We start from the raw sequence: 22,610 nt of genomic DNA on the forward strand, positions 1-22,610 counted from the left end.
CAGATCTCAGCCTCCTGAGTAGCTAGGATGACAGGTGTGAGCCAGTGGTGCCTGGTTTGGACAATTTTTTTTTTTTTTACAAATGTACAATTTTTGAAGTGTTTCTGGGTGCGGAGGAGGCAGCCACTTCTCTGATTTGATGGGACCATGGCCGCGAGGTTCCAGGTCTTAGCTTGCCAAAGCCCTGGGCATCCGTCATGGCCTGGGGGCCTGGTCTGTGGACCGTGTGCTCCAAAAGGCAGAGGAAGCATTTCCTGAGACCAAAGGCATTGGACATCATCACTTCCTTCGGTCTCACCAGCGTATCCCCTAAGAGGTTTTACGATTCCTACTTAGAGATAAAGAAACCGAGGGCAGATAGCGTACCCATGACTACCTAGGCTAGAATCAATCCAGGGCATCCGAGTCTCCACTCTGGGGCCCTCACCAGGCCCTCAAACCCAAACCTCCAACCTCCATTCCCAGCCAGACTCTCCCCCATACTTCCCTCCATCTGTAAGGCCAGCCCTCAGCCTTGGAGCTTGGCCCCCGCCCTCTGGGTCCTGTCCTGACCCCGGGACTCAGGGCTTCTGGTGCAGCTCTAGGGCCTGCACACAGCCTGGTCCTAGAAAACCCCGGTGATGAAGCTCCGTTGACGCCTTGCTCATCTCTCGTCCCTGCTCCTTCTCTCGGTGGGCAGTGGGCGGCTAGATCCCTCCAGCAGCCTCGACCCCCCCTTCCACTCTCTCCACCCTGTTCCCCGTGTGCCCAAGGCTGCCCTCCACCCTCTGCAGTGCCTGGTGTCTTAGGGCGCTGGCTGTTCTCAAAGGGAGGCAGAAGAAAAGTGGGGGACGGGAACAGAGTGTGGTGGGGGAGTTAACCTCCTGGCGGCCTTCCTGCTCAGCCCTGGCCAAGGTCTTTACTGCAAGCTGGGGCTCCGTCGGGCCGTCGGGGCCCCCCCTTTGTCTTCCTGGGCCCTGCTGCTCCCTGGTGGGCTGCTGGAATACTGCCCACACTCATTTACCCTATTTGGTTGTGTCATTTGACTTCTGAAAACGCAATGTGGATACCAGGGTTTGAACTCAGGGCCTAGGTGCTGTCCCTTACCTTTTCTTTTGCTGAAGGCTGGTGCTCTACCACTTGAGCCACAGCTCCACTCACTTCCAGCTTCCTGGTGGTTAAACGGAGATAGTTCCATGTACTTTCCTGCCCAGGCTGGCTTCAAACCCTGATTCTCAGATTTCTTTTCTTTTTTGCCAGTCCTGGGGCTTGGTCTCAGGGCCTGAGCACTGTCCCTGGCTTCTTTTTGCTCAAGGCTAAAGCTCTGCCACTTGAGCCACAGCGCCCCTTCTGGCCCCTTTTCTATATATGTGGTGCTGGGGAATCGAACCCAGGGCTTCATGTATACGAGGCAAGCACTCTTGCCACTAGTCCATATCCCCAGCCCTCCCCCCACACTTCTTTTTTGCTCAAGGCTAGCACTCTACCACTTGAGCCACAGCACCACTTCTGGCTGCTTTTCTATATATGTGGTGCTGGGGAATCGAACCCAGGGCTTCATGTATGTGAGGCACTAGGCCACATTCCCAGCCACGATCCTCAGATTTCATTCTCTTGAGTAGCTAGGATTGCAGGCGTGAGCCACTGGTGTCTGGCAGGAGATCTGGTCTTACATGACCCACACTTTTTTTCCAGCTCCTGCCCTCCCATTTTCCACACCCCAGCAGGACAGAGCCGGGCAGGGAGGCCGGCCGCATACAAAGTTGTCTTTATTGGTTTCTGGCTGCATCACAGAGCATCAGGGTCTATCCCTCCCGGGAAATGCGGCGTCTGAAGAGATAAATACTCATTTTTCCCCCCTAGACTTTCGTAGGGAGAGGTTTAATAAAAATAGTAATATAATAACAATAATAAAGACTGTGATCAATAATAAAATGCCCCCTATGTCCCCCTAATACAGTTGGTTGAAGCTTCAAGGAAAAGGACCTCCCTTTCCGGGAAGGGCCAAAGTGTGCCTGGAGACCCTCCAGTGCCCCGCTAGGGGTCATCGCCCACCGAGCAGCTCTTATAAATACCCTCCCAGCCCGTCCCTGCCTGGGCGGTTAGCCCACCACGCTGGTCCTGCTACCCAGTCCTCTAAATCCTGCTCAGAGAGAAGCCCCTGGGCTGGGGCTGCTCCCGCCCAGCTCCCCCCACTCCGCGGCTCTCCTGCCATCTCGCCACCTCCTCTTCCCCATCAATCCTTTCGCCTCCCCGCCTCCCAATGGCTTCTGTCTCCTTCCAGTTTCTACATGCTTCCGCTTCCTGTTCTCCACTTCCGCTCCCAGCTTGTCTCTCTCTCCCCTCCGCTGACATCCCATTTCCTCCTTGCCTGTCCTTCTCTCTGAGGCAGACGCTGGCCTCTCCACCCTGACCCCGAGCAGAGACCCCGGCACGTCCCCTGCTGGCCCCCGCCAGGGGCCACTGCGCACACAAGCCCCCGGAGCTGCTCCCGGGGACTCGACTCGGCCCTCCTTCCTCCTCCTGACTCCTCCGCGCTTCCAGGCATGGCACTGGAAAGAAGAGCTTTGGCACTATCGCCCCGGCACTGCCCCGTCCAGGACCCCTCTGACACCGAGTTCCCACGTGTCCCGGACCAGCCGGAGTATGGCACCCCTCAAGTTCTGTGCTCCCTCGTGTCTTTCTGTCCTGGGATGGGGTGGGCCCTGCCGGAGGGCGTCAAGGGGAGCCCTCTGACTCCGGGGCTGGTGGGAGGCTTCGGGGCCGCTCTGAGACCTGGGGGAGAAGGGAAAGGAAATCAGGCAGGGAGAAGGGAGGACTCTTTCCTCCCTCACCCGGTCCCCTGCCCCCTGCTGAGACAGGGCCCTTCAAGAAGCCCGGAGGTGGGGTCGAGGGTGGCTGAGTCATCAGAAGAACCTGGACAACTACTCAGCGCGGAATGAGGTAAAGTCCCACTGTTCACTCCATTCCACCATCCGTCAACAAGCAGGCAGCCGAACGAAGCCTGCCGCCCCCACGGAGCCCTCCGATGAATGTGGAGGAACCCCACAGCACAGGAACCCCAAGAAGGGGTAGATGGACACATGGGAGTGTCCACCCGGCCTCTTTGAAGGCGATGGTGGGCAGCCTGGTGGTTAATAAAGGACAGAGAAGGCATTCAAAGTGGCGGAGCAGAAGCCAGGCCAGGGGGGCTCATGCCTATAATCTCCGTTTCTCAGGAGACTTAGATCTGAGGATCAAAGTTCAAAATCGTGCTGGGCAGGAAAGTCCATGAGCCTCTCATCTCCAATTATCCACCCAGAACCAGGAGTGAAGGTGTGGGTCAAGTGGTAGAGTGCTAAGTCTTTTTTTTTTCTTTTTTTTTTTTTGTCAGTCAGTGGGTTGGTTGTGGGGCTTGAACTCTGGGCCTGGGCGCTGTCCCTGAGCTCTTCAGCTCAAGGCTAATGCTCTACTACTTTAAGCCACAGCGCCACTTCCAGTTTTCCAGTGATTAATTGGAGATAAGAATCTTGGAGATAAGAATCTCACAGACTTTCCTTCCCAGGCTGGCTTTGAACCAAGATCCTCAGGTCGGGGCTGGAGATATGGCCTAGTGGTGAGAGAGCTTGCCTCGTATACTTGAGGCCCTGGGTTCGATTCCCCAGCACCACATATATAGAAAATGGCCAGAAATGGCGCTGTGGCTCAAGTGGCAGAGTGCTAGCCTTGAGCAAAAAGGAAGCCAGGGACAGTGCTCAGGCCCTGAGTTCAGGCCCCAGGACTGGCAAAAAAAAAAAAAAAAAAAAAAAAAAATGATCCTTAGGTCTCTGCCTGCTGAGTAGCTAGGATTACAGGTGTGAGCCACTAGTACCTGGCTGAGTGCTAGAGTGAAAAAGCTAAGGGATAGCTCCCAGGCACTGAGTTCAAGCCCTAGCCCCAGCACAGAAATAAAGTAAATAAGTAAAACAAACAAACGGGAGTAGTGGCCCACAGTCCTGACTACTCCGTAAGTGAAGACTGTGAGTACCAAGGCGAGGCCAGCCTGTGAAAAAAGTTAATGAGACTCCATCTCAACAACCAGCTGGGGGTGGTGGCGTGTACCTGAGATCCCAGCTAGGCAAGAGACAGAGGTAGAAAAATGGAGGGCTGGGTCTGGGAATGTGGCTTGGTGGTAGAGTGCTTGCCTAGCGTGCATGAAGCCCTGGGTTCGATTCCTCAGCACCACATACACAGAGAAAGCCAGAAGTGGCACTGTGGCTCAAGAGGTAGAGTGCTAGCCTTGAGTGAAAGGAAGCCAGGGACAGTGCCCAGGACCTGAGTCCAAGCCCCAGACAGAAAGAAAGAAGGGGAAAATGGAGGTCTTAATAAGGTTGGCCCCAAGAAAAATGTGAGAGCCTATCTGAGAATTCAGCTATAAGCAAAAAGGGCTGGGAGCATGGCTCAAGTGCTAGAGTACCTGCCTAGCAAAAACAAGGCTCTGAGCCAGTACAAGACAGATAGATAGATAGACAGATAGACAGAGAGAGAGAGAGAGAGAGAGAGAGAGAGAGAGAGAGGCTTCTCAGTGGCACTCCTCACATTCCAGGCACTGTGCCAAGCATTGTCACCTCACCTAGGCCTCAGGGCAACCACTCGTTTTACCAAAGAGACACCCTCATGGAGGCTGGGCTCCCTTTTGGAGGTGTGCAGCTAGGACTGAGAGCGTTTAGTCCTGACTAGGCTGGACTGACTGGGGGGGGGGGGGGAGCAGACAAGTTGGCTTGTCTGTAGTCTGGCTAGTTCTCTTTGGATTCCTGTCAAGGCAGAGCAAAAAGAAAACACCTGTTTGCTTGTGAATGGGGACTACAGAGCCCCTCCCCCTCACCTGCATCAGCGACCCCGCAGGGCTCAGCGATCCCTGGGGGCAGGACACCGATTCGCTGGACAGAGATGTCCAAGGCTTCCTCTTCACTGCTCCAGGATGGGGGGGTGGGGGTGGGGAGAATAAATGAAATGCCTGAGTTAGATTGGGGGGGGGGAGTCTGAAGAAGGTGGAAATGGAGGGGAGGTGTGCGTGGCTGGGTGGGGTCCTCACTGTGCTCTGCGTCTCCAGGGAGGCCGTCATTGCCGATGGACGCTGGGCGACGTGATGTCTCCGAGAAGCTGTGTGGCCTTTGCGAGCTGGAGCTGCGGGCACCTCGTCCCTTCTGCTCCTGAGCCTGCCAGGGGGCAGCCGAGGGGTTGGGACCCCGGAAGCACAACAGACTAGGGCAAACAAAGCCACCCGCCTTCCCCATGGGTGAACGGCGGGCCCAGGCCTCGGCATCCGGGTAAGCACAGCGGCCTGTGATTGGCCAGCATCACCAACGAGGGCGGGGACTGGCTCTGGAGGACTCACCCGGGGCAGGTCCTTGGCGCCGGGTTTCCCCTCGGTAGGGCCCACATGCACCAGGTGGTTGAAGTTGGTGGGCGGTGAGATGAGCTTGGAGCGCACAAAGGGGTCCTTCAGCATTTCCCTGAGGGTAAGAAGGAAGGGGTGACCATCGGGGCAGAAAAGCTGCGGCCTCCCTGGCCCTTCACGCCCCGCCCCCGGCCTGGCAGGCCCCGCCCACCGCCCACCAGGCCCCGCCCCCGGCCGCACAAGCCCCGCCCCCGGCCGCGCAAGCCCCGCCCCGCCCCGCCCCAGCCAGGACACCTGCGCTGCTGCTGTCGCTGCTCCTCCGACACCCGGAAGAAAAAGTGGCGCTTGCTCTTGGTGCGGAATAGCTGGCGCCGGCTGTTGTCAGTGAGGTCAGGGATGTCAAACTCATCCTTCTCTGTGAGAAAACCTGGGAGGTAGGGGGTGTTCACCAGTCCCCCCACACCCGGGCGCACGGCGGGCCCGCCGCACACACAGGCTGGCCCGCCCTCCCTTACCTGCCAGCGGGTTCCTGAGGTAGGTCAGGCGGATCTTCTCGGTGCCGTAGAGGAACAAGGAGCCCTCTAGGTTCAGGGGCCGCACCTGAAGCAGCAGGTGCCCGTCAGGCTGCGCCACTCCAGCCCGCCCCGGCGCAGCCCCCCGGGTCCGGGCAGGCCTCTACCTTCTTGAGCGGCACGGTCTGAACCCACTCTGCTCTCCTCACGTCAAACACGTCAATGGAATTCTCACTGAACACTGTCAGGTAGGGGGCTGCGTACCCTGCGGGGGCGGGGGGGGGGACACTGCCTGTACTGTGCAGCTCCGGGAAGCCAGGGAGCCCCTCGGAGCCTGGTTCCTCCTCGGCTGCAGCAGGGAAACCCCGGGTCCTGTCACAGCAAAGAGACTCCACGCCCAAAGTCAGGGCTCAGGACAGAAGCACTGGCTGGCTCTTCCAGCCCGGGCCCCAGCACACTCGTTACTTAGGAGGGTATGATTACCCCTGCCTCATTCATTCATTCATTCATTCATTCCTGAAGACATCCTGAGCTCCGAGGGTGCACTTGCTTACATTGGCACTAGGTGTGGATGAAGAAACCATTCCCCTCCCCTCTCCCTCTCTACATACCAAACCACCATGAAGGTAATGATAACTGACTCAGTGCTCTGAATAGAGAGGTAGGGGAGGGCGCACCCCTGTAATCCTTGCTACTCAGGAGGCTGAGATCTGAGAATCAAGGTTTGAAGCCAGCCCAGGCAGACAAATTTGAGAGACTCTCATCTCCAATTAACCAGTAAAGTCAGGAAGAGGAACCAAGGAGAGCTACTGAGGACACAACAGTGCAAGGCCTCCAGTGAAAACCTCAAGAGTTTGGGCATGCCGGGGGCTGTCATCCCAGCTACTCAGAGGGCTGAGGTCTGAGGATTGCGGTCGGAAGCCAGCCAGGGAATAAAAGTCCCCGCGAGACTCTCATCTCCAATTAACCACCCAAGAACCAGAAGTGGAGCTGTGGCTCAAAGTGGGAGAGTGCCATCCTTGAGCTGAAGAGCTCGGTGACCGTGCCCGGGCTGAGTTCAAGACCCACAACGGATCAAAAAACATAAAACAACAAAACCCAACCCAGATGCCCTGTCACCAGCCTTACCCCAGCCCGTGGGAGCCACGGGCCACAGCAGCTCATGGCTGCGTGACTTGCGGCCCGCGCCATCCACATACACGCCAGCCGTGGCGAAGAGCAGCAGGAACTCGCTGAGGCTGAGCTCCACGGCGCCCAGCGCCTCCCCCAGGCCCCCGCGGGACGGCGGCAGCTCCTCGGGCACCAGGCCCGCGCCCAGCGCTACGGGCGCAGCCTCGTTGAGCAGCGGGTAGAGCGCGAAGGTCCCCGCGGCGCCCACGCACAGCCGGTCGCCCAGCAGCCCCAGGCTCTGGACGGGCGCCGGCGCCTGCAGCTCCCGGATGCGCCGCTGCCAGGGCCCCGGGCCCGGGCCCAGCTGGTAGCAGAGCACTTGGCGCTTGACAGCCACGCAGAGCACGGCGGTGCGGGCCTGCAGGATGCGCCCCGCGGCCAAGGCCTGGCAGCCTCTGGACTCGGGGATCTTGGTGCCCGAGGCGTCGCAGCTCTCCAGCTCGGCCAAGGCGAAGAGGCGCACGCTGGGGCCGCGGCCGCACAGCACCACCAGCAGGCCCGCCGCGGGGCTCACGGCCAGCCGCTGCACCCGCCGGCAGTCCCCCACCTGGAAGATGTCTGCGGGGCGGGTGAGAGACAGCCAGCGCGGGTCAGAAGCGGCCTGGTCCCCACCCTCTCCGCTCCCCCGGGGGGCTGACTTCACCCACCTCCCACCCCCTGCAGCCCTGCGCGTACCATTGCTGTGCAGGTGAATCACAAAGAGCCCCTCCTCGGTGCCCAGGGCCAGCCGCTCCTGGTCTGGGAGCGGGGAGAGGGTCAAAGGTCAGAGAAGGCTCAGGGCCACCTGACCTTGTTGACGGGAGGAGCCTCAGTTTCTCTAGCAGTAACAGGGAGGGGTGGTGAGCCACCCACGGTCACCCATCACCCTTTCCTCCCGTAGCTTAGACCTGCTCTTCTGGGGAAAGACCTTGGTGACAGGGGCCAGGGTGGCCGGGTCACCTCCTGGAGCCTCAGTTTCCCCTATGTACACAGAGCTGCCAAGCAGAGTCCCTGGCTCATAAACACCCTTATCTCTGCCAGCTGCAGATGCACCCGGGACGGGCACGGCCCGTCCCCTGGCCCCGCCCTGAAGGGCTGCCCGTAGGCTCAGCTATGTGGGCGTTGTTCAGGCCTCGTGCGCGCGAGGCGCGTTCAGAGGTTCCAGGTGGCTCGGTGGCTGCCAGTAACACCCACTCGCAACAGCCAGAACAAGGACACCCGCTCCCTTGAGATTCCCTCGGAAAGAGCAGAAGCCGAGGCCTAGAGAGACGACGTGACGGGAAGCCGGGCCTCCCAGACACAGCGACACCCAGAAGACAGGCAAGGGGGACCCTGTGTGAGGCCGAGCACCCAGCTCAGGGCGTAGCTTGGTGAGTGGCCTGGTCGGCCCCCCCCGCCCCCCCCCGCGCGCCTGTGCAGGGCGACCCCTTTGGGGGGGCTCACCGACGACGGCGGCGCACAGCGTGTGGGGCAGCAGGGGCAGCCCGTTGTCGTAGGCCTCCTTGAGCGTGTACACCGGCCTGGGCCGCGGCCGCGCCTCCAGCAGCAGCCGCTGCAGCTCGCCCAGCACCTGCAGCCAGCGCTCCCGCTCCCCCTCGCTCTCGGCCAGCAGCAGCACCGTGCACGTGGTGGGGGGCACTGTGAGCTGGGACGCCGTCACCTGTGAGCGAGGGAGCCGGGCCAGGGGGCTCAGGGCCCAGAGCCGCCTTCCACTGCCCCCCTCTCCCTCCACCAGTTGGCGTCCGCGAGCCAGGACTGCGTGCCGGGTGGGGGTGGGGCTGGCCACGTGCACAGGCGCAGTCCCAGGGGACTCGAGGTCCGTGTGACGGAGGAAGGACAATTGTGGGGACGCCAGGACCAGGGGTGAAGGGCGACTGCTCTGGGGGAGGGGCTGGGCCTGGCAATTCTGTGCCAAGAGGAAAGAAGGGCCAGGAGGAAGAGCCACATGGGGGCAAGGCATTCTGGGAAGTCACGGGAGCTCAAGGCCTTGATCTAGAGCCCCTGAGGGCACCCGGAAGCCACACGAGTCTTAAACGAGGCAGGACAGGGCCGGGTTCCCGCGTGGCCAGCTCAGGGTGGCCGTCCACGCAGAGGAGGGCGCAGTGTGTGGGGGGGGGGACACTGACGGGGCACTCACCCTAAAGATGCGCGGCAGGTCTCTGGATTGCGCATGGATGACATCCGAGGCCAGGACGGGGGTGGCTGAGAACTGGGGATCCCTGGGGGAATCCACGGAGCATGTCTGAGACTGTGCCGTACCCCATGTCTCCTCTCCCGCGGGGCCCCACCCCCGCCACGCACCTCAGATCCAAGGCCTGCAGCAGGGCGGCGCTGGCCGGGCTGACCCGAGGGTCTGGGGCGTCGAACAGCAGCAGGCGGGAATCGCTCAGGGCGGCGTAGACCCGCTGCCAGCCCCGCCGCACGCCCGAGGGCCGGGGCACCTGCGCGGGGGAGGAGGCGGGGGTGGAGGAGTGCGCAAGTCCTGGGCCCCCTCACCCGCCCTCCCGCTCCCTCCAACCCCCGCTCACCGACAAGAAGCCCTCAAAGGCGGTGCCGGTGCCCGTCTCGGGATGCACCCCGAGGGCTGTTCGGAGGAGGTCGGGGGACACAGGGCAGGGTGGGGCCTGGGGGGCACAGGCCGAGTGACAGAGGTAGCCGCAGGCTGTGGGGAGAGCAGAGAAGCCAGGTGGAGCGAGACGGGGTGAGGGCGGGGTGACGCGGGCCTTCCTTCCCGGGCGGCACCCCCGAGGCCAGAGGCGCCTGGACCATCACCCCTCATCACATGAGAAAGAAAGACCGAGTGGTGGGACTTGTGACCAGCAGCCCCGGGTGGGGAGGAACGGTCTGTGGGCGTCAGGGTCACCCCGCAGGGCTGGAGGCCGGAGCACACGGCCAGTTCTCACCGTCACAGCCCAGGCCCTGGCGGCCCAGGCCCAGCATCAGCGAGGTACAGCAGAGACACTTGGTGGGCGACGGGAAGCTCCGGGGGCGCAGCGTGTGTGAGCCAGGCTGTGGAGGGGGACACGCCGTCACCCACAGCGTCCCAGGGAGGGGTCCGTGCCCCACCCCAGAGGAGCCAGGCCAGCAAGGGGTGGTGAGTCAGGCATGGCGCCAACGTGGAACCCCAGAGTCGAGTTCAATACCAGTGCAAGGCCCAGGCTTCAATCCCCCAGCACCACAAACACAGGAAAACTTACTGAGGCAATTATGTCACTAAACGGGGACTGCTAGAGATGATGCTCCCCCTCCCCCTGGGGGAGGGCAGAAAGTCCAGCACCCCGAGGTCCTCTGAGTAGCCGGCTTGCCCCCCTCCCCCCCACCGTGCCCCTGTAGACACTGACCTTGGGGGGAGGACCTTCTGCAGGGGTGGCGACAGGGGCAGGAGCTCTGGGGAACACAGCCTGCGGGGGGCGGGGGAGTGGGGGGGATGAGCAGGGAGAAGGGCACCGGGGGAGGGGGCGTCCAGCACCCTGTGCCTTCCCCCCCCCTCCCCGATCCTTACCCCCATGCGCAGGCTGCGGCGGCCCTCGGGCCTCAGCTCCGGCTCGGCTCCGGGCCGCGGGGCCTCTCCCGAGATGCCGGCGTCCCTGGCAGAATCCTTCTGGAGATGGGCGAGGGACAAGGTCAAAGCCCGCCCGGCTCCGGTGCCGTCTCCAGGGCTGCCCTCCCCCACGGCATCTCACCTCGGTGTTCCAGAAGGACAGGAAGGGGATGAGGGAGCTGGAGGTCTTGGTGTCTGCAGAGAGAGGACACGGGTCACTGGAAGTGGGGGTCCATGGGCCATGGGGGGGGGAGGGCCTCAGTTCTCGTCTGTCTAAGAGAGAGACTGGCCCAACGGGGTCCAGGAGTGAGTGGCAGCACCTGGGACAGCTCTCACAGGAGCTCCCCCCCGCCCCCCGTAGCCAGGCGGCGGGTGCAAGAAGGCGTGGGGAACACTCACCCCCCGGCCCGCGGGCCCGCAGCTCCTCCCGCAGCTCCGCCACCTCCTGCTGCAGGGCCTGGCTCTGCTTCTCAGCCTCCTGCAGGCGGCTATGGTGAGGGGGGTACGGGTTCACCCTTGGCCTTGTCAAGGGCTTGGCACACCCCCTCCCCCCCGGAGTCCAGCCCCGTCCTCACCGTTCCGCCTGCAGCTGGGCCTCCTGCACCTGCGTCAGCTGCTCCTGCAGGCCCTGCTTGGCGCGAATCTCAGCCTCCAGGGCGGACTGCAGCTCCAGCCTGGCCGAGGCCTCCATCTTCTGCAGCCGCCGGGCCTTCCACTGGTGGTCCTGGTGGCCGAGGGACCCCCCCCCCGGCTACCAGTAAGGCACCTCAGAAATCCCTTCCCACCCAAGTATGCGGCTGTCCATGCCAGCGGGCCGGGCCCCGTGTGCCGCCACGCCCACGGCCACCCCTCGAGGCGTACCGTGGGCCGAGGGGGCAGTGTCTGGGTGCCCACGTTCCGCAAGGACTCCAGCTCCTCAGCCATCTTGGTGGCCAGGGCCTGCAGGTAGCCTCTGGAGACCTTCTCGTCATTCACCCTGGTTGGGGTGGGGCTCAGAGTCAGGGGCTGGGCCCAGCCCTCCCCAGGCCCCACTGCACCCAGCCCCCAAGGCCCTGCCCCGGTGACACCCACCAGTTGAGGATGTCCGCGATCTGCGCCTCCCAGTTGCTCTCCGTCTCCCGCTTCTCTCCCTCCAGCCGCCGCTTGCTCTGAAGCTCCTGCTCCAGCTCTTCCACCAGCTGGAGGCCAGGCAGAAGGCGTGTTCCAGGGACCGCCCCCCAGCCTCTCCACAGACCCCTTCCCCCTCCCCCTCTGAGCCTCATCTGCTACAGCCACTCAAGTGGCTACTACAGGGGACCCCAGAGCTCCGCCCACCCACCCTGCCAGACACCCAACATGCCCCCTGGCCCGTGCGTCATCCACCGGCTCACCCGCTCTTGCTCCCGGCTTAGCCGCTGGTTCTCTTCCCGAAGCCGGCACAGGGCCTCCTCCTTCCCGCTGCTCCATGGGAAGAGAAGGCCAAGGAGGAGGTGAGGACACGCTGCCCCCCCACTAGCCAGCCCAGCCCAGCCTGGCCCCGCCCACCCCTGCCCTGTCCTGACTGTTCCCACCCACCCCACCCGGCCTGGCCTGGCCCCGCCCACCCGCCTGGCCTGGCCCTGCCCACCCCCTGCCTGACCCCGCCCATCCCTGCCCCGCCCTGCCCCACCCATCCCTGCCCCGCCCTGCCTGACCCCGCCCATCCCTGCCCCACCCTGACTGGCCCCGCCCACCCCCACCCCGCCCGGCATGACCCCACCCCCTGCCTGGCCCCGCCCACCCATGCCCCGCCCTGCCTGGCCCCACCCACCCATGCCCCGTCCTGACTGTTCCCGCCCACCCACCCTACCTGACCCCGCCCTGCCTGGCCCCACCCATCCCTGCCCCGCCCTGCCTGGCCCCGCCCACCCCTGCCCCACCCCGCCTGGCCCCCCCACCTTCCCGCTGCCCCCTCACCCGTGGCTGCAGGCCTGCTCCAGTTGCTCCCTCAGGGCGGCCACCTCCTGCCTCAGCTGGGCCTCCCGCAAGCCCCCTTCTGGTGGTCCCGTGCCATTGGTCTCACAGGCCGTGTGGACAGTCTTGAGGACGTGGGAAGGGGTCAGGCGGGAACTCAGAGACCACGGCCCACCCTGAGGCCCAGGCCGGGCCCTGAGGGGGCTTCTTGCCCCTGGGGTGAGAAGTGGTACCTTGGGCCTCAGAGACTCCTTCTCCAGGCTCTGCTTGTATTGTCCCTGCAGCCGTGTCACCTCCTGGCCCAGGGCAGCCACCTGGCCCTCCAGCTGCGATTGGAGGAGGCCAGGGAGGTTAAGGCTGACCTTGCCCACCCCCACCCCATGCCACACACCACAGGCTCCCCGGCCACTGGGGGGTGGGGTGAGAAGGGGCTGCGGACTGAGTCCCCGTGCCCGCCAGGCCTGTGGGTACAACTCCCTAAGCAGGCCCCTCTGCTCCCAACACCCACCTCCCTGCGTGCACCCTGCGCCTCCTCCAGCTGCGAGCCCAGGGCCTGGATGTGGCTGGCTGCGGCGGCCTCTCGGTCCTGGGCCTCCCGGAGCCTCTGGAGCAGCTCCTCCTGCCGGCTCTGGGCTCGGCGCAGCTCCCGGGTCTGCGCCTGGAGCCCCGCCCGCACCTCAGCCAGCTCCTGGGGAGCCGGGGCAGGAAGAAGACAAAGCCCGTCAGAGCGCCAGCCTCTGAGGTGGGGCCCTGGGCCACGCGCCGGCCTCCAGTGGCCTCACCTGTTGGAGGCGGTCCTTCTCCTGCTGAAGGTCACTGTCCTGGCTGGGGCTGGCAGCTGGAAGCCCATCCGTCTGCGACAAGGGGGCCTTGCTGTCCCTCAGTGTCTCTGCCAGGAACAGTCACCGAGACCCCGATATACTGACCAGCCCAACGCCAGCCACATCCTCCAAGCACAGGACTCAGAGTCTTCCGCAGAGCCGGTGCTCTCCCAGCCCATTTCCCAGGTGTGCGCTCACAATACTCCAGCTACTTCCCTGAGACTGCACAGCACGTGAGAGCAGAAGCTCCAACAGCCGGGGACCCAGGGGGTGCAGGGAGGGGAGGGGTACCTGCTAGCCTCTCACGCAGACTCTGCACCTCCTTCTGCAGCTGTGCCAGCTCCTGGGGCTCTGCGGGGCCGTGCGGGGCCTCTGACAGGGAGAGCCCCAGGTGAGCATCCAGGTCCTCAGCAAAGCACCTGGGCCCACACGCCCAGCCCCGTCCCGTCGTTCCTGTACCTTGGTGTTTCCAGCTCAGCTCCACCTTCCCCTGCTTCCGCTCCAGGGCAGACACAGGCTCAGAGCTGCTGTCAGGACTGGGACTGGGAGAGGACAGAGGAAATCCACGTTGGCAGAACCCAGCCCCAAAGCTCCCTCTGCCCTCCTGCATGCATTCATTCACTCATCCAAGAGACACACAGCGCAGGCCAGCCCCGCGGCCGGGCCCCGTCTCCAGCAGCTGCCTTCGGGGGCCTCTAGGACCCCTCCCACCACAAGCCGGGACCTGGGACATCGCCTGTCATAGCTGAGCCTCAGCGTTCTCCTGGCTTCTTCTTGCCGGCCTACAGCCACGAAGGGGCCCCTGGGGAGGGCTGCTTAGAGTCCTCCCCCCACTGGAGCGGCCATGAGTGCGGAGCCTCTCACCTCTTCTATTTCTTTACTTAGCCAGTCTTGGGGCGTGGACTCAGGGCCTGAGCGCTGTCCCTGTGCCTGTTTTGCTCAAGGCTAGCACTCTACCACTTGAGCCACAGTGTCCCTTCTGGCTTTTACTGTGTATGTGGCCCCACATTCCCAGCCCCGCCCCCACCTGTTTCATAAAGGCACAAGATGAGGCTGGGACAGTAGGGGCCTTTCACACTCCAGGCCTCTGACTACGAGTTCCGTACATGTGGAGTGCAGGGCAGCCAGGGGCCACGGCGTGGCCACGGCTCTACGTGGACACTGAGGCTCAGAGCACACGTCCCATGCAGTGGCCTGGAAGCCACTGGGTCCCCTTTCCCAAGATCCTGCTGGGGTATTTCCCTCACATGGCGGCAGGTGAGTGAGGAGCAGACTTACCCGCCTGAGGTATAGGTGAAGCCCACGAATGGCAGGTGGTGGCCGGAGAAGGCCCCGTGGGAAGGTGGTGGCAGGGTCTCCTGAGGAAAGGGAAGGAAAGGGCTGGGAATATGGCCTAGTGGCAAGAGTGCTTGCCTTGTATACATGAAGTCCTGGGTTTGATTCCCCAGCACCACATACACAGAAAAAGCCGGAAGGGGCGCTGTGGCTCAGGGGGTAGAGTGCTAGCCTTGAGCAAAAAGAAGCCAGGGACAGCGCTCAGGCCCTGAGTCCAAGGCCCAGGACTGGCAAAAAAAAACAACAAAAAAAAAAACCCAAAAACCTAATTCACTTAAGAAAAGGGAAGGAGAGTCAGAGCCGGCAGGCCTGGCTCCAGGCTTAGGCTCAAGGACCAGCCGACCCCCAGTGACCAGGTGGGACGACTCCCTCCCGTTCAAGTGTAAACTTGACACGGTGCCTACAAAAAACGGACCGCAAGCCACGGACCAGTGGTTCATGCCCACAATCCTAGCTACACAGGAACCTGAAACCTGTAGGATCACAGTTCAAAGCCAGACCAGGCAGAAAAGTCTATAAGAGACTCCTTTTCCAATGAACCAGAAAAATGTTAGACTAGAGGAGCGGTTCAAGTGGTAGAACACCAGCTGTGACTAAGAAAGCAGAGAGTACAAGGTCCTGAGTTCAAGCCCCAGTATCAGTACACACAAAAAGGCCTGCAACTCCCATGATTCTTGGAGGTCACGGCTTCTCTGAGGCTACTGGGAGTTCTTTCCCTCCTAGGCATTCTGGCGAATAGGATGATACCTGAGGTCAAAGGGCCTTCACTTGGAACAAGCCACGTCAGTGCAAGTGAACTGGTTCAGATAAGTCTCACCCACCCCTGGGGTCCAAAGGCCTCACCTCAGCTCAACAACTGCTTTAGGGGACTTCTGGGGGTACGTACAGCTTGCAAGGGCACAGCCCTACTGCTGTGTCTCTTACTGGGTGGTTAAGGGTGTCATCGTCCACGTCGAAGTTGGAGGTGTCCATAGGCCCACGCAGCTCGGGGATGTAGGGGGCAGTGCTGGTGGCTAGCCGCTCCCAGTCCACTCCTTCGAAGAAGGGGTGGTTCCTGAAGTCACCCAGCCCCCCGCGGCCCAGCCGCTCCTCCTGGCGGCACAGCAGCTGGCGGATCAGGTCCCGGGCACTGGCTGGCACGTCAGGCACATCGGAAGGGAACTGCAGGTGGTCCTGCGGGTCAGGAGAGTCGGGTGGGTCAGGACCGGAGCGCGGTTTGGCCTGCAGGCACCTCTAACAAAACGCGGAGGGTCCGGTTGCCCTCCCTGGCGTCCCGGGGCCCGGCAGCCAGACCTCGTGGTTCATGATCTTGCCGTAGGTTTCCACCAGGGATTCAGCATAGAAGGGCGTTTCTCCGAAGAGCAGCTCGTATGCACAGACTCCGAGCGACCACCAGTCACACTGCGGGCCGTAGTGGCCCTTGCCCTCCTCCATGGCTTGCAGAATCTCAGGGGAGATGTAGTCCGGTGTCCCTACTGCTACCGATGAATCCACCTGCAGTGGTGGGTGCCGTGACACCTTCAAGTTGGCCTGGGCCTCCTGACCCCTCATGACCGTCCAGGTCTGAGCCAGGCACCCCACTTCCCAAGGGCAGAGCCACAATAGCACCCCCCCACACACACCTGATGCCTGATACCCTAATACTAGGCCAGGTTCTCATCCCCCTAATGATCCTGGCTCTCACTGTGAGTGGGGTCCTTACCATGCCACTGTTGTTGAGACGCAGGCAGGAGCCAAAGTCGGCCAGGCGGATGTGGCCATTCATGTCTAGCAGGACGTTGTCAGGCTTGACGTCCCTGGAGGGGGGCAGGGGGAGGGAAGGGTTCAATCTGTGTCTGGACGCGAGTTTAGGAGATGTGCACTGGCCTGTGTGTCCCAGGGCTCAAACGTGGGGCCAAGGCACTGCCCCTGAGCTCCTTTAGCTCAAGGCTAGTGCTCTACCACCTGAGCCACAGATCCATGTCCAGCTTTTTCTGTGATTGGTTGGAGATAAGGGTCTCATGGACTTTCTTGCCCAGGCTGGTTTCAAACCAAGATCCTCACATCTCAGCCTCCTGAGTACCCAGGATTACAGGTGTGAGCCACTGGTGCCTGGCTTCACATGCTTTCTTGTGTGTACATGCACATGAGTGTGTCTGTGACTGATTAGGAGCCAGGAGAAAGAGAGCTAGTGGCTCACACCTATAATCCTGGCTATTCAGGAGGCTGAGATCCAGAGGGCCGTGGTTTGAAGACAACTTGTGTAGAAAAGTCTGCTAGACTCTGTACAACAGCCAGCGAGAAGCGAGGTGGGAAGCACAGCTCAAGTTGTAGAGCAGTACTTGCTGGGCAAGCAGGCCAAACAAGGTCAAGGCCCCCAGTTCAAACCTCAGTACCGTCCCCACCCTCCCAAAGAAAGTCAGATTTGTTTAGTGCTGACTCCAGCTCAGCCGCCTGCTAGCTGGGTCATCCGGAGCCCGGGTCTTAGCCGGGCCGATCTCTGACCTCCTCAACTGTCAAATGGGACCACTGGCAGCCCCCACCTTCCAGGGGCTTTGGAGGGAGGCTGGGCACATGGCGAGTGCACAGAAAACATCAGACATTCCCTGAGGAGGAGCCGGGGCTGGTAGGCAGCGGGCTGGGGGCCCCACCTGTGGACGTAGCCCAGCTGGTGTAGGGAGTGGATGGCCAGCACCATCTCAGCCAGGTAGAACTGGGCCAGGTCGGGAGGGAGGCGGTCCTCAAAGCGGCTCAGCAGTGTCAGGAGGTCCCCTCCAGCATAGTAGTCCATCACCAGGTACTGTGGGCCGTGGGTAGGGTTAGGAATCCCAGAGGACTCTGGGAACAGGTCGTTGTCCTCCCCAGCCAGCTCCCGGCCAGGGCTCAGCCAGGAGGCTCCGGGTCCCGAAGCTGGACTCAGCGCCCCTCCCTGGGAAGGCCTCCTCAGTCCCCGGGGCCAGGGCCTCGCCCACCCGCCCTCTCCTCACCAGGTACTCCTCATCTTGGAAGGCATAGTGCAGAGCTGTCACCCAGTGGCCGTTCCCCTTCACCAGAACGTCCCGCTCCTCCCGGAAACAGGCTGTCTGCAACAGGTGTGAGGAACAGGGGTGGAGTGGGGGCAGAGCCCAGGAGTCCCTCTCCCCCAGGAAGACGGAGAAGGACTCACAGGCCTAGGGGCCTGGATGAAAAGTGTTAACTCCGGGCTGGCCTTGGAGGAGCCATGTTTTGTGGTTCTGGGCCTCAGTGTTTCCACTGAGCAAATGGGAAGGAATAAAGGACGGGCGTCCCGTGCCTACCCAGCAGCCGTACCCCACAGCTCCCCCTGGATGTCCCCGTAGGCCTGCCCGGCAGCCCATATCCTTCCCGCCCATGGCGCGGTGCCCAGGGCCCACCAGACCGCGTCCCGCGCTGACTGACCTCAGCCCTCTTCAGCATCTGCCACTTGTGCAGCATTTTCATGGCAAAGATCTGCCCGCTGTCCCTCTGCCTCACCACGGCCACCTGAGGCCACAGAGAGGAACTGTGGTCAGGCCAGGCCGGGCACAAAACCCCCCCTTCCTCCCCTCCAACCCTGGGCCTTTTGCTCACCTCGCCAAAGGCCCCGCGGCCAATCACCTTCAAGATCTCAAAGTCATCTCTCTGTAGACGCAGCTCCTTCACTTTTGTTACAAAGGGACTGGCTGTTAGGAAGGGGACAGAGTGGGGTTCGGGGTATACTTAGGAGGGTCCCTGCCCCGCCTCGACGCCTATGAGTTCCGGGCAGGGACGTCCCCGGGGGGGAAGAGCTGAGGAGAGCTGCAGCCGTTCAGCCATGATCAGGACACACAGGAGTGAAGGTTCCGAGCTCAGATTATCTGGAATCATCCGGGTCCCGGCTCTCCCTGGCCCCCAGACTCGGGGAGGCCTCTATCCCAGAGCATCACAGGACTTCTGCATCCTGGGGCCTGGGCCTGGCTGGCCAGGTCACCCCGGGGACTATGAGGATACCTGTCCACCCCCAGCTCACAGCTCTTGGCCCCTAACAGGGCCAAGCCAGGGCCTGTCTTGGGGAACTGGATGGGTGACATTCCTTGTCCCCAGAGAGGCTTCTCTGCCATTCAGGAGCCGTGGGCCTGGGTCTGGGGACCCCCAAAGACACAGAGGATCCTGGCTGGAGGTAAGGCTCGGGGCAACCCGGGAGGACAGGGAGAAGAGTGGTTCTGCAGGCCTCTGGGAAGACAGGCTCTGTGCTCCCCAAGTGGGGCCCCTGGGCCTGGAGGCACAGATACCAGTCTGCCCAGGTACTCACAAGACTCAAAAACAGGGCCAAAAAGCTTTAGCCGGTACCCAGTGCCAGCACCTGAAGGTGTGAGCTCTCAGGATGCCCCGCAGGGCTGTGAGTTCTGCTACCCTCTCTGGATGGGGCTTGTGCCCGGCCATACTTCCACAAGGGGCCTCTCCAGCCACTCCCAAACCCTCCCCAGGTCTAGGGTAGCCACAGGCCGGGGGACAGAGTGGGTCTTGGGAGCTGAGGTAGGCAGGAATGAGCAGTTACGACGGGGAGCAGCTGTGGTCTGGTGCCTTGCCTCAGTTTCCCCCTGCCAGGAGGAAAACTTCTTGCCAGCTGGGCGGGCCTGTGGGTGGGACAGAGAGCTGCTCCACAGGTTTATCAGGCAGAACCCCCGCAGCGGGGGTGGTGTGGAAACCTCATTACAGAAATTAATTGTCTCTTTCCCAAGTCTGCGTATGGAGCTGGGGAGGAGCGGCCGGCCACAGATTTCAAGGGGGAACCGAGGCCAGAGTGGTGACCCACCAGCCACCCGGGCCCAAGCCTGGGACCCAAACCTAGGAGGACCCAGGTGCTCTACACAAGATGCCCACTCCCCCCTGCCTGCCCAGGGGGACGGGGGCTCTGGGCAGGAGCAGGGACAAGTTGGGGCAAGAGGAGTGAGTCACGCCCTTCGAGTTACCTCGGGAGATGTCAACAGACGGCCCCTATGCTGGGGTCCCAGGCAGAGGTGCCGGAGGCAGGCAGGGAGGAACAGAACATGTGTGTGTGCAAACACACACACACGTGGGTGTGGGTGTCACGGGGTGGGTGGGTGGGTGATAACAACAGTCAGACACACACAAAACATTCAGGACTCCTGGGGAAACAGGCCGGCAGCAGGAGCAGGGCTCTCTCTCACTGCCCTGGCCCCAGAAAGAAGTGGCACGGCGGAAGGGCAGGCCCCCGACGGTGCCAGGCGGAGCCTTGTGCCTGCCCACAGCTCTGGAGCGCCAGGAACGCTAGTCGCCCACAGGGCAAACACCCCACCTCACCCCACCCTTCAGGCCCGATCCCCAGGCCCCCCCCCCCACCATGGCCCTACCAGGTGTTGACCAGGGAACCCTTGGGCTGGCACCTGTGTCCACACTGAATTCAGGGTCACCCTAGACCAGCCACTCCCAGTGATTCCAATGAGTCAACCAGGAAAGGGTGAAGACCCACCTCCAGCCAGCCAGGCCCCCTGCCCCGGCCCTGGGGCACCATGTCAGTGCAGGCTGTAGTATAGACTTGCGTACCAGGTGTTGGGGAGTGTCTGCAAATGGCGAACCCTATGGGTCGGTGTGTTTGGCAGAACTGTAATCCAGGGCTTGTGGGGCTCCCGGGGCCCCTTTGTGGACTCCGTGAGGAACGGAGGACATTGAGAAAGTTTGCGTTTGTGCAATGTGCACGGCACCTGCGGCGCGGTGGCGTGTTCTGCGTGGGGTATGCGGTGGGACGGGAGAAGGCTGCTTGTGAAGTGGAGGATGTGCACGGGGGCCCGTGGGGTCTGCAACCGGGAGTAAGTTGGTGTGCGCGTTGGTGAATTGTATGCTGGATGCGGGGTTTGGCAGTGGGAAGGCGCCTGAGTGAGTGAGGGGTGCGGGGTGCGCACAGGGGTCCGGCGGCACGCGCCGGAGCCGGCTGGGGGGCTGTCTTCGAGGGGGAGTCCCCGGGGTGCGCGTCCCCGTGGGAGGGTCTGGGGTGGGCCCCACTCCTCCCCCCTCTCCCGGCTACTCACCCCAGCTCAGAAACTGCGCCACGTTGCGCTCCCGGCGCAGGGGGGCGCTGCTGAGCTCGTGGTGCAGCCCCAGCAGCAGGTCCAGGAGGCCGTCGAGTCCCGGGCCGCCGCCGGCCTCGCCCCGCACCAGCTGCTCCAGCGCGCGAAGCCGCCGCTCCATGGCTGCGGCTGGAGCCCCGCGCCCGGGCTAGAGCCAGGCCGCCCGCATTCCCGCCCGCCGCCCGCCCGTCGGTCCGCCCGCGGCTCCTCAGCCTGGTCCGCGCCGCGGCCCCCCACCCTCCCGCCCTCCCCGCTGTCACCTTCCTCCGCCGCCGCCCGCGCGGCCTCACCTGGGCGCCGCGCCCCGCCCTCCGCCCCGCCCCCCGACGGACGGGCAGGTGCGCGCCGGCCAATGGGAGCCGCGGCGGAGGTGGAGGTGGGCGGGGCCGGCTCCGGCCAGGAAGTGGCGGGGCGGGGCTCGGAGGGCCGCTCCTGGGTGGGGCGGGGCGAGGCCGGTGGGGGGGGGGTGGGGGGGTCCCGTGGGGTCGCGACCCCCTCCGCCACTCCCCGCGTGTCCGGGGCCCAGCCAGGCCCGGGCTCCCACCTGGACGGAGCTAGGTGGAGCCGCCACGGCTCCCCTCGCGCCCCCGCGGCCGCCGCTCGGGGGCCCGGGAGAGGGGCCGGGTCGCCCGCCGCCCCGGGGCCGGATGGGACTTGTAGTTCTCTCCGTCCCGGGTCCGCCCGCCGGGCCGGGCAGCGCCCCCTGTCTCCCCCTCCCCCCCCCCCCCGAAAAAGTTGAGGCTCCCCAGGGGACGGGCGGGAGGGGGACGAGCCGGGGGCCGAGGGGACCCGAGGCGGGGACGGGTCCCAGCCGGACGGACCCCGAGGCGGGGGCGAGCCCCGGCCGGACCCGGGGAGTGGGTCCCGACATGTGCAAGGTTTTCCGCTGGCCCCGGGCCCGCGGGCCCCGGCCTGGAATGTGGAGGGCAGGGGAGGGCAGGGGAGGGCAGGGGAGGGGCCGGCTCCGGCCAGTGGTAGCCCTGATTTCTGCGCAGCTGTGTGCAGCTGGGCCGGACCCGACGCCACGGAACCGCGAGTCCATCCGAAGGAGAGCTCGGAGGAGGGGCGGTGTAATGGCTTCAGACAGCGTTCTGTCCCTGGGAGACCCGACGGTGGCCGGGGGAGCTCGGTGAGGGAGCAGGCTCGGCCTCCCCGGGCTGAGGAGGCCGAGCCCGGCACCTCCCAGCGTGGGTCTCCCCGTGACAGCAGAGACCCTGCCCCAGGGGCCCGCCATCTGCGGTGGGGAATCAGGAGATGAGTTTCTCCTCCATCAGCCGGGATTCAAACTCGCATCTGAGAACCCTCAACACTGCCAACTGGTGTTCGCGTCCCGGGAGGGGAGGGCAGGGCAGGAGGTTGGATGGTTCCCGGGAGCCCTCCAGGTCTCACCTGAGGGATTCTGGGCCTTTCTAAGGCTGACCTGGAATAGCTGCCGTCCACAGGACGACAAGAAGGAAGCACAGGGGGGCGCCAGAGACCAGGAGAGGGGCAGGTACAGAGAAGTTCTCCTTTGTGGAGAACTAGGGGGCAGTGGTCCTAGGCCGAAAATGGGCCTCTCCTCTACTGCTCCTTTGCATAACCCAGGCCCTCCATTCCCACCGCCTTCCAACCCCAGGGGTCAAGGGCCAACTGGTGAGGCCTCAGGTCCCTTCCCCTCTCAACAGTTGACCTCTCAGAAAAGCCCAAACTCCATCAGACTCTTGTTCTCACACTCTGTGGAGGGAAACTGAGTCAGAGGCCTGGAGCTGGAACTGGCATTGGGTACTCCTTGTCTCTCAGGCACTCTGTACTTCTTGGTCCTGTATTAGTTTGTTGTTGTTTTTTTTTTGTGGATGTGGGGGGGTTGGGTGTGTGTGTGTGTGTGTGTGTGTGTGTGTGTGTGTGTGTGTGTGTGCTGGTACTCACTCTTGGCTTTTTTACTCAAAGCTGGCACTCTAC

General features: G+C 63.1%; 2 protein-coding genes across 4 annotated transcripts in view; both read right to left on the minus strand.

The window, feature by feature from the left end:
* Window positions 1–1,849: 1,849 nt before the first annotated feature.
* Window positions 1,850–20,888, minus strand: Cdc42bpg (CDC42 binding protein kinase gamma). 3 transcript variants are annotated; one of them, XM_048361178.1, is made up of 37 exons: window positions 20,634–20,888; window positions 18,196–18,287; window positions 18,025–18,108; window positions 17,595–17,690; window positions 17,259–17,407; window positions 16,331–16,424; window positions 15,922–16,122; window positions 15,553–15,801; window positions 14,572–14,651; window positions 13,753–13,835; window positions 13,585–13,665; window positions 13,255–13,361; window positions 12,981–13,160; window positions 12,706–12,798; window positions 12,476–12,597; window positions 11,911–11,977; window positions 11,612–11,718; window positions 11,402–11,516; window positions 11,116–11,264; window positions 10,940–11,028; window positions 10,683–10,735; window positions 10,502–10,597; window positions 10,341–10,400; window positions 9,903–10,008; window positions 9,528–9,661; window positions 9,301–9,440; window positions 9,137–9,218; window positions 8,443–8,659; window positions 7,696–7,758; window positions 6,979–7,578; window positions 6,018–6,115; window positions 5,854–5,938; window positions 5,633–5,753; window positions 5,336–5,453; window positions 5,033–5,156; window positions 4,823–4,911; window positions 1,850–2,754 (listed from the first exon to the last, which is right to left on the minus strand). In XM_048361178.1, the coding sequence occupies exons 1-37, from the start codon at window positions 20,791–20,793 to the stop codon at window positions 2,698–2,700; spliced, it is 4,641 nt and encodes a 1,546-aa protein (XP_048217135.1). In that variant the 5' UTR covers window positions 20,794–20,888; the 3' UTR covers window positions 1,850–2,697. The 3 variants fall into 3 exon arrangements, with proteins under 3 accessions (XP_048217135.1, XP_048217133.1, XP_048217134.1); XM_048361176.1 differs by having other exon boundaries at window positions 10,502–10,600; XM_048361177.1 differs by having other exon boundaries at window positions 4,823–4,908; window positions 10,502–10,600; window positions 20,634–20,887.
* The window catches only part of Ehd1 (EH domain containing 1), a 43,892-nt gene continuing 29,640 nt past the window's right edge, over window positions 8,359–22,610 (minus strand). Inside the window, exon 6 of the mRNA XM_048361186.1 lies at window positions 8,359–8,387. The gene's annotated coding sequence lies outside the window, so the exon portion shown is untranslated. The remainder of the gene's footprint in view (window positions 8,388–22,610) is intronic.

Source organism: Perognathus longimembris, chromosome 13 (genome assembly GCF_023159225.1).
Source record: "Perognathus longimembris pacificus isolate PPM17 chromosome 13, ASM2315922v1, whole genome shotgun sequence".
Taxonomy (NCBI): domain Eukaryota; kingdom Metazoa; phylum Chordata; class Mammalia; order Rodentia; family Heteromyidae; genus Perognathus; species Perognathus longimembris.

Bases quoted from the DNA above. Each gene is read 5' to 3' on its own strand.
- Cdc42bpg (XM_048361176.1), bottom strand. From the start codon at position 20,793: ATGGAGCGGCGGCTTCGCGCGCTGGAGCAGCTGGTGCGGGGCGAGGCC. The intron at 17,408-17,594 runs GTGAGGAGAGGG...CACGGCCCACAG, and splicing joins TCCAAGATGAGGAGTACCTG to TACCTGGTGATGGACTACTA. The intron at 9,441-9,527 runs GTGAGCGGGGGT...TCCCCCGCGCAG, and splicing joins CCTTTGAGGGCTTCTTGTCG to GTGCCCCGGCCCTCGGGCGT.